Source organism: Genypterus blacodes, unplaced genomic scaffold (genome assembly GCF_046128005.1).
Source record: "Genypterus blacodes isolate CSIRO-AG114 ecotype Tasmania unplaced genomic scaffold, CSIRO-AGI_Gbla_v1 ptg000107l_1, whole genome shotgun sequence".
NCBI lineage: Eukaryota > Metazoa > Chordata > Actinopteri > Ophidiiformes > Ophidiidae > Genypterus > Genypterus blacodes.
Genome location: NW_027466911.1, coordinates 1,927,812 through 1,937,912, shown reverse-complemented (window position 1 = coordinate 1,937,912; position 10,101 = coordinate 1,927,812). Strand labels below are relative to the sequence as shown.

General features: G+C 48.0%; 2 protein-coding genes across 2 annotated transcripts; both read left to right on the top strand.

Moving 5' to 3' along the window:
- The first annotated feature begins 621 nt into the window (after nt 1-621).
- On the top strand, nt 622-3,356 carry tmem158 (transmembrane protein 158). The gene has a single exon (XM_076160813.1). It carries the CDS (start codon nt 2,085-2,087, stop codon nt 2,823-2,825), a length of 741 nt encoding a protein of 246 aa, XP_076016928.1. The 5' UTR covers nt 622-2,084; the 3' UTR covers nt 2,826-3,356.
- A 714-nt stretch (nt 3,357-4,070) lies between these two features.
- Nucleotides 4,071-8,720, top strand: LOC143008870 (CUB domain-containing protein 1-like). The gene is made up of 9 exons (XM_076160824.1): nt 4,071-4,275; nt 4,808-5,020; nt 5,105-5,467; nt 5,553-5,921; nt 6,468-6,665; nt 6,852-7,223; nt 7,310-7,666; nt 7,762-7,849; nt 7,944-8,720. The coding sequence occupies exons 1-9, from the start codon at nt 4,206-4,208 to the stop codon at nt 8,365-8,367; spliced, it is 2,454 nt and encodes an 817-aa protein (XP_076016939.1). The 5' UTR covers nt 4,071-4,205; the 3' UTR covers nt 8,368-8,720.
- The last annotated feature ends 1,381 nt before the right edge of the window (nt 8,721-10,101 follow it).

Here is a 10,101-nt window from a genome sequence, read left to right as displayed (position 1 = left end):
CTTTAGATATAATTAGAACAGGCCGGCCCAGAATTCTAAACTGACTAGTTACTGTGTCTAATGTTATGGGAGCAAGATATCTGATAGCCGCCTGGCAGCCTTGTGTACAGCGTAAACAATCATTGAACCTTTCCATCTGTTTTGATTGTTAAAGCTGTAATCGACCCCATGTTTGAGAGAAAGGCTGGTGTGCAATGTGTTTATCTTGATCGCATCCCTCAGGTTTACTTCTCTTTGAAACTATTTGAAGTTTCTCAAGCTTTCTGCAGTTGTTTGGATTTCCATAAATGGAAAAAGAAAACAATGGGATGGTGGAGAGAGAGAGAGAGAGCGGCTGAAAACACAGAGCCAGTAAACATGTTGGTCAGTCTGAGGAGGCAATAAGAACCGGAGTCACCCAGACCAAACAAACCCTGGGAAAAAAAGGCAGAAAACAGAAGATTTGAGATTCGGCAAAATGGATCAAGGAGGGATCAAAGAGGCAACATGGAGATGATCAAGAAAACAGAGAAAGAAACCCAGACACACAGTGTGCGCAGCGGCATGAAGCGCCTCTTGCCAACACAGAGCAGGTGTGCAACCATAAATGCTTAAACTTTTATTAGAACCCCTTCCCCCAAACAAATCCAGATTAACTGCAGCTGGGTCCCGGCACTGTAAATTTGCAACAATCATATCTGTAAACGCTGCAAACACAAAAGAGCCCATTGTGACTGTGACTGTGTCCATTACTGCAGCGGGCCAAGGTCACTGAGCAGGTGACACACACACACACATACACACACACACACTCTCCTGCTGCTGCTGCTGGGGAGCCACATGTTTGTCGATGTGGCTGAGCAGCCATGAGCTCACAGCACCGCTCACAGAATCAAGCGCCCACATCGGCAGCAGACAGATTTCAGAGGACGGGGGACAGATGAACAAACAAGCGGCGGATTAAACGGGCTGTTGGCTTTACTTCTCTGTGTTCATGTGTGCGAGATAAACGCTACAAAATGTTTTCCACTCTCAGCTGTCACAGGCTGATTGTGATATTAGTCTGTGTTCAAAACAACAACAGAAAACATGCAAATGGATTGTTTCATTACATTTCATCTCTCTATGTGGCTCCTCTATCTGGGACTGATTGAACAGGACCAATACGGGAAATGTGTAGACTGTTATATCAATGTGACATTTGGATTCACACACACACACACAGACACACACACACACACAGACACACACACACACACAGACACACAGACACACACACACACACACACACACACACACACACACACACACACACACACACATACACACACATTTTTAACTTCTCCTTTTCAATCTTGTGTGTGTGTGTGTGTGTGTGCTGTCACAGAACACCACGCAATGCATGCAATCTATGTTATCCACAATGATGCTGTGTTTGTGTGTGCAGCATCCAGGAGAGATCATATGACATAACTTTGTAAAGGCCACCTGCTCCTCGTGTTCAGCATGGGACTGTTGTTAAGTCATGTTTGTTCTACTTAGACAATGAAAGCTGAATTAAAGGGGAATAACAGGTTCATGTATTGGGATCATCGAGTTTAAAGCTTCAATCACATTTAATTTAAATATATAGATGGAAAAATCACTTAATAACAGTTTATGACGTATATCTGTGTGTATGTGTGTGTGTGTGTGTGTGTGTGTGTGTGTGTGTGTGTGTGTGTGTGTGTGTGTGTGTGTGTGTGTGCGTGCGTGTGTGTGTGCAGGTCTCCCTCAGCTGTCTGGTCTCTGAGCACTGATCACACACACACACACACACACACGCACTGAGCTGCAGGCTGGAAACCAACGGCAGCAGAGGAGTAACGGAGGCAGGCAGGGAGGGAAGGAAGGAGGCAGGGAAGGAGGGAAGGAGGGAGGCAGGGAGGGAGGGAGGGGGCGCGCATGTGACAGCCATTGGACGTTTCCATTTATAACAGCCGGGCAGGGAGTCGAGGTGCTCCATCGGGGTCTGCGTGCTGCTGGAGAGCTGCTGTCGTCGGGCGTGTTCCATCCACCGCGGATCGCCACAGCGCCATGCGAGCAGGAGAGACGCGCCCTGTGCCATGCTGAACTCCTCCCCGTCTCTCCTGCTGGCTCTCACCGCCGTGGCCGCACTTCTCCAGCGATGCCAGGGCTGGAGCGACGAAGACCTCCTGCTGCCGCCCATCAACTCCTCCAACAGGTTCCTGGCCAACCTGGAGGTGGACGTGCGCTTCTCCAAGAGGTCCGTGGAGGAGAGCGAAGCCTCGTCCGACGCGTCCTCGTCCTCCTCCTCCTCCTCATCCTCCTCTTCTTCATCATCCATGCAGACGCTGTCCCAGTGCAACGTGAGCGTCCAGAGACTCCTGCCCACCTCGCTGGTGGCTCGCTGGGACAGCAGCTTCGGCTTCCAGTGTGACGTCCTCATCTACACCACCAACAACCACGGAAGGGCTTTTTTCTCCGCCGCGTTCAACCGGGCCATCTCGCCCGTGGTCATCGAGCACCTTGGGGTCACCGGGGGTCAGCAGGAGTTGCGGCTGTGCGTGGGCTGCGGGATGTCCCGGTACCGGCGGTTCGGCCAGGGCCGCTCCAGGGGCCAGCAGAGCGGCGATCAGGTCAGTTTCTGCTGCCTGGATTTCAGCCTCGACGAGCTGAAAGGAGACAAAAGTTGGAGGTTGAACCGCAAACCCATCGAGTCCACACTTGTGGCTTGTTTCATGACTTTGGTGATCATCGTGTGGAGCGTTGCTGCTCTCATATGGCCGGTCCCGATCATTGCAGGGTTTCTGCCCAACGGGATGGAGCAAAGACGGCCCAGATAATTCAGACGCTCGTCTTTAGATGGTGATTAGCCTGTGCACTGCCTTTACTCTAACTGTAGCCATTTAACTGTTTATCCCAGTGAAGGAATCTGATCAAAATGCTTTTCTATAACGGTCATGTATGAAGGATCAATACTAGCCTATTGTATAACGGGACCAACAGCAGTGTGTTTTGTATACCTATGTAGGCCTTCCTCCTATAGAGTCTGTCAGCGTCAAACTGTGCAAACTTTCTCTTTAAAGTGTTTGTATAGTTTTTAATCTTTCTAGAACTTTCTGCCTTATACCTTATTTATGTTTAGGACTTTTGCACTGAACGTTGAACTTCAGCCTGTGACGTCACATCACCTTATAGCCACTCGTGTTCAAGATGTAACTTTATTTCCGGTAACATTCTCAAAAAGGTAAATGTTGTTTATGAAGGACGCGACAAGGATTTCAATATTTATATCGTTAGATTTATAATGTCAAGTTCAATATACGTGCTTATTTGTATTAACGTTTAAATGAAATCAATAAAATGGATGATAAGCTCTATCTCAGGCTCCTCTGACCTCTTCTGTCTCTGCCAGTCCATTCAAATCTACTTCAAATGCTACAAAACATCAATAAAAACATAAAAGATAACGACATACATAAGTTACTCAAATATATTTAGATTGAAAAGTAAAACACCCGCCAAAACATCAAAGATTATGTGTAAAATAAAAATATATACAATTTTACAACTAACTGGGGCCGTGTGGACCACATACACACACACTCTCTCTCTCTCTCTCTCTCTCTCACACACACACACACACACACACACACACACACACACGCACGCACGCACGCACACACATACACGCACACACACACACACACTGCACATTACATTACATCGGTCGCGGACAGTTGACACGATCCATTGCTTCAATAATCGATGGATGACGTCATGTAAAAAGTATTTTATTTATTTTTATTATGTATTTTATTTATTTTTATTTACTATTTCAATTTGATTTGATTGGAGGGAAACACTAAAATTATAAAACAATTAAATCAAATATTTCTAAATAAACTCAGCTGTTACTTCCTGTTCATCGCGTAATATTAGTTTGTTTTTATATTATTTTAATCGGTGAATTATGACTTTAGCTGTTGTGACGCAATAATGAACTCTGTCCAACCTGCCAAGATGACTGTACGGGCCACGCCTTTACCTGAGGTGTAAACCGACACCCACACACCCCCACACACACATCCAGGAAGTGACTCCTCAGCCCTCATAGGAACAAGAAGAAAAAGTGTTGCGTCGCTGATTTTTTCCCGGAGCATTGAAACATGAGCTGTTCCCCTCCTGTTTCCCTCGGGATCCATGTTATCGTGTAGGACAAAATGTATTTATCTGCCTCCAAAGTCTGCCTACAGATTATTTTCCTAACTTTCCTCGTCTTCTCTGCATCAGGTAAGTCACAGCTTCATTATTAACAAGCTGGATTTACTGGATTGACTTTACTTTAAGACCTCAGAATGTGATTTTCTTCTCAGATATCAGAAGATTTGACTCTATGCTCTGTTTATATTATAGAATAAGTGGATTGATTAGTTCTGTAAAGGAAGTTGAAGTGGAAAGAGACAAAAACAAAAGCAGAGTGCCAGAGTGGAATATACCAAAAGGTTTCTAAAGAGTCCTAAACATTCATAGATGGTCTCACTGGTGGAGTCGATGGCATTCTGTCCGTTTTAGAAACCAGAGAGACAAAGTGAGGAGAACACAGCTAGGCGGTGAGACAATAGAGAGGGAACAGGCCTGTTTGCTGTGGCGGCAGACCTGCAAACTCACTGCAGGTCTTGTTTGTCAGAGAGGGATTAAAGCCAATGTTTGCTCAACATTCAGACATATTCATGCTGGGAGGACTCAGCCAGCCTGTTAGAGTGACGTCACGTCCACTAACCTCACACTCAATCTGGACTCTGTGTGTGTGTTGTCCTCCCAGGGAATTACAAGGTGACCATCAGCAGTGAAGCCGGGGTCACCGTCACGTTCAGAAGGGTCAAAGTGTCCAAGTGTGAAGTCTGCACGGGGTCGGGACTCATGCAGTGTCATCATGGTCCCACTATACCCATACAAGACGAGAAGACTTTGTCCCTGCAGTTCACCTGCCACAGACCTCAGGATGAATACACTGTAGACATTCAACGCACAATAGGTGAGAGTGAAGGTATGAGTCGATTTGTGTTTCACTCCCTTTGCCAGCTGCTGTTTGTGTGACCGGTGTGATCTCTGTCCTCAGAGTGTACATCTAAGGCCTGCAGCGATCATATCGTCCTGGACGAGTTCGGTTTCTTCCCATTGATGGATTTTAACCGAACGTTCACTTGGAAACTGAACGCCACCGGGTCGCAAGCATTCCGAGTCGACTTCGGCAAGACGGGTCTGAGACAGGTGGATCCGTCTGAGAGCTGCCCGGACCGGCACACGTACGGCCTCCGAGCCTTCCAGAGCACGGGGGAGGTGGACATAGGGACGTACTGCAGGACGGGATTCATCAGAAGTGCTCAGATACTGAACCAGGGCAGCTTTACTGTGGACATCAAGGCTGGGCAGAAGCTCCAACAACTCACATTTGATGTGTCGGTTGGGGAGGATATCAAATGTGAGCTATTTGAAGTGATTTCTGGTTTAACTCTCGGTTCGAGTCTCTTTATTTGACCGTTCTGTGTTCTCATTGTCTCTGGCAGCTCTCGCCAAGCTGATGCAGGTTTTACCAAGAGGGACCTCCACCTTCACGCTGCTCTCGCCAAACTACCCGAACAGTTTCCCCGACGACGACCTGATGGAGTGGGACTTTCAGGTCCCGGCCAAACAAGTGACGGAGGTTCAGTTTTTAAACCCCGAGCAGCCGCTGTGTTTGAAGAAAGAGACGGCGGTGGAGATCCTCAGGGAGGGAAGGAGGGGAGAGGTGCGGAGGCTGTCCGACCCTCAGCTCATCCAAACTCGGGGGAACTTCCTGATGACGCTGAAGAACTGTGAGATGGACCGGAGACGCTCTAGTGCTCCAGGACTCTCCGTGAGCTTCAGGGTCTCTGCCCGGAGCACCAGCTCTCCAGGTTTGTACCCAGATGATTGAATTTTAGGATCAATTCATGCATTGGATGAGAATGTATTAGATCTTGGTGGTGAAAAGTACATTTTGTGTAATTTTGACCTTCAGCAAACATCTTGACCTGCTGCATGATGCTTGTGTGATTGATTTCTCAGTGATTGATCTTAAATGACTGCATTTCCTACATACAGGATCATAATAGAAGACAAGTCTGATTCTTCTCTCTATCTGAATAATTTCGGTCTCACATATTTGCTTTGTTGCTTGATAGTTCAGCTTTGGGACATCAGCTTGATGAAATTCCTGAGCCAGCTGAAGCAGGGATGAGAAATGATGAGGGAACGTAGACGTATAGGGCCTCTCGACCTTTTTTTCGTGCCTTTGGTGTCTCATCTTAGGGGAGCTCTCAGATTGCCTCACCGCTGAGTCACGAAGGAGCGTGAAGGCACAGGACCAGGAAACGTTTGGCCGAACAGTCTGGGAGTCTCATAAAGCTGTCAAAAGGAGCCGTGCTCACACACGTCCACCCCTTCTCATGTTTCCCTGTTAGTGTTGTGCAGTGTGAACCTGAGGAAAGCGAAGGATTTGTCTTTTTACATTGAGAAGCTGGGGACGTACGACGACTGCGTGATGAAGGTGAACTCTGCGATCCGGCCCAAGATCTCCCTCCCCTCAGGCAGCGTCACAGAGCTGACATTCCAGGACTGTCTGCCAGAAGACGTGAAAGTCAGCGCTACACGAGTCATAGGTGGGTTCAGATCTGAGTCAGAGCTGCTTTTAAGGGTTACACAAGAATGAATAATGGAGATCTCTCCACTCAAAGTCAACCTGGGGGCGGATCAGGACAGACAGAGGGATGACGGCAGAGAGAAGTATGAAGATAAGAATCAGTCACGGCTGTCTGATGTTGATGGCGTTTCTTGTTCTCTCTCAGCATGCAGTCAGCTCAAAGACTGTCCCAAGTCTCCCGTCTCTCTGCGTCTCCCCCTGCTGCCGGCCTGCCTTCCCGCCCCACTCAGCGCCGTGACCTGGATCCTGCGCGCTCCGTCTCACGGCACGGTGGAGCTCCGGTCTCCGCCCTCCGGCCTCAGACAGTCCCTGCCCGGACAGACGTGCAACGACAGCGTTACGGTCCATGTGGTGGAAGGGGACGGCAAGACTGTGGGACAGTTCTGCTCTCAGGGAGCCATACAGAAGATCAAAATCCACGCCAACATGTCCGTCACTGTCTCCAGCGTGGACGGGAAGCAGCTCGGCCTGTACGCCCAGTCAGCACTTTCTGTCAGTTTGACAGGAGAGATCTCAGGTAAGAAGCTGCTTCAGATGCATGAACATAAATTGAACCTTTTCTGTTATTAAATCTCATTTTCTTCTCTTTCCGGTGGAACCCAGAGAGCTACATCTTCCTCGTATCTCCGAAGAAAGACCTTCCCGTCCTTTTGGCGACTCCCGGTTGGCCGAACGGTATGAAGTCTTATTCCACGGCCTCCTGGATCGTATCCGTTCCTCCCAAGATGGAGGCTCACATGATGTTCCCCAACTTAAGCCAGCCTAAGTGCATCAAACGCCACACCAACATCAAGGTGCAGAGGATAGGCAGCCCGGAAGAAGACTACAGCCGCAGGGAGGACGAGGAGGCGGAGAGCAAGATCATCGTCCCTACGAACTTCTACCTCAACATGTCCAACTGTTTGCCCGAGAAAGGAGACTTCAGCGTGATCACACAGATCACTTTGCAGAAGAGCACAAGTAAGAGAGAACTTCTTCTTCTTCTTCTTCTGTTGATTTTCCCTTTGGGAGTCGGTACAAGTGTGTGTTCATTCTTTGTGTTTTCTAACATCTAGATCGTCTACACACCATCGTCTTGTGTGTGGTGGCTGTTCTCCTGGTCATTTGTGCCGCAGTGCTGGCTGTGGTGTGTGTGGTGACCAGGTGAGTGCGTCAGCTTTAGATTTGATAGATGTTCAGTCACTGCCCACATTGTTAGGTGTGTAGGTTTTAACTCTCGTCTCTCCGGGCAAATCAGGAGGAAGAAGAAACAGATGGAGCACCAAGTGTCCATCTACAATCCTAACGGCACCAGTTTCCAGGCACAACGCGACAAAATGGTTGAAGACGACGACGAGTCCCACATTTACGCCTCCATCGAGGACTCCATGGTCTACACACACCTGCTGAGGAAGGGGGCAGAGATGGGCCTGTACGGAGAGACGAAGTCGTACAAGCACTCCACCGAGCCGCCGGCGCGCGGGATGAGCGGCGCAGACGACCTGGAAGTCAGCGTTTACCAGCCTTTTCCGGGAGTGTCTCAGCCGCCTCCCACTCTTCCCATCCGGCCCCTGAGCCACAAGAACCTCATGGTGGACAATGAGATTTACCTCAGCCAGGAGGAGCTGCGTCCAGGTCTCACTGAGATACGACAGAGGCCCGAGCCAGAGGGAGGAAACTAACTTGAGACTGAGACTTTATAGAACCACATACCTGCAGCCCCACACACACACACACACACACACACACACACACACACACACACACACACACACTCCTGAGCATACTTGCACTAGAGCAAAGCGAACACATGGATCCTGCTCAGACCTGCTCATTTGTTTTGACAGCGTTTATTTCATCACATCCTTCACACCTTCTCCTGTACTGTTTTGTCTTTGCTGCTTTAATCCACGCTACGTGATTGTATTGTCTCACTTTTAGTACAAACGTCCGGATGTTTGCATAAGAGCCAACATGTGTCTGTTAACATGGAGTTTCCTTTCATGTTTATCAGCAAAACAGCCAACCAAGCTGCTGCCTCACAGACAGGTCGGCGTACACTCTGTAATACAATTGCTGTTGCTGTTGCTATGGAGACGTGACGAGTCAAAGACTTCGGACCCTCTCTCCTGCTGGACCGCGATGGGACAGGAATGCAGTCAAGTGTTCTAAATGTTACGTATCGCAAGGAATCGTTAAAAGGTTTCTTAGTTGGCGGAAACGTTGTCAATAATTAAAGGTTTTAAAAAAAGGAGCCGGTGTGTGAGCAGAGTGAGGGACGCTCCAGACTTTTACATGCATCACTCTGAGGAAGCAAAGGCGCCTCGTGCTGACTCATGCTGCACGGAAAAACAAACTCCTCCAAGAGGTCACTGCACAACGCAGATCTGCAAAGAAAGAAGTGTCTTCTTCACGCGGCTCCAGGGGCCGGAAGGGAGACGGGGAAACTGTAATAATGTATTTAAATTAAAGATGCGTAAATGTATGTGGTGTGAGAGTGTGTGTGTGTATGTATATGTGCCGCTGCTCCAAATGGGACTCCAAATATGTTTCATTTCAAAGACAGAAATTAGGGCAATGAGTAGAAATGTGTGTTTGTGTGTAGATGTGCATGCAATTCCGAAAGTCACCGATAGAGGGAGATTCATGGCGCTACCAGTTAAACACGCTTTCTTGGCATGAATCCAAAGACATGACATAACTTAACCGTTACAACAGAGACAAGAACGTTGTGAGTCAAACGTAGAAGAGGCGTGCAGACATGGAGAGAGAGTGTGTTCACAAATCAAGTCTCGGCAACGACTCAGACTTGAGATGAGGACACGTTGGACATGGACTTACCAGAGGATGTTCGTGAAGGTGTCAGAAGGAGAGAACAGATTCATTCATTCGCTCTGATGTAACGACAGGCTGACTAAACAAGGGCGAGCGCTAATGGAGAGAGTGTTTAGGACTGTGTGGGGGCGAGACCTGATAAGTCACCGGGGACTGCACTAGTGGGGACTTTCCAGGACAGACGAAAACCATGAGGACGCCTCCATTGCTGTAAATCTTCACTTTTGGTTTAATAATCCATCTGGAGGAAGATTCAGAAGTGGACGGTCACCTTTTCCATTTTTACACCTTCCACTTTAGAGGATTATTGGAACTTATTGTGGCCCCAAGCCGATACACAACTATGAGACACTCTTCTAGGAGAGTCACTGAAGCTGCTGGTGACCTGTTAATCCCACTGAACCCTGGAAAAAAAGGCTTTTTGCTAAAGTTCTGAATAAATTATACTTGAAATCTGCCTAAAAAGTCACTAAAAGCAAAGAAACTAAGATTACGAATAGGTTCTATTTTCGGCTGACCATCATTTTGACTCGTGAAAAGAGAGAAAACACAGATTTGTAATAGAATGAGAGCAGCACAGC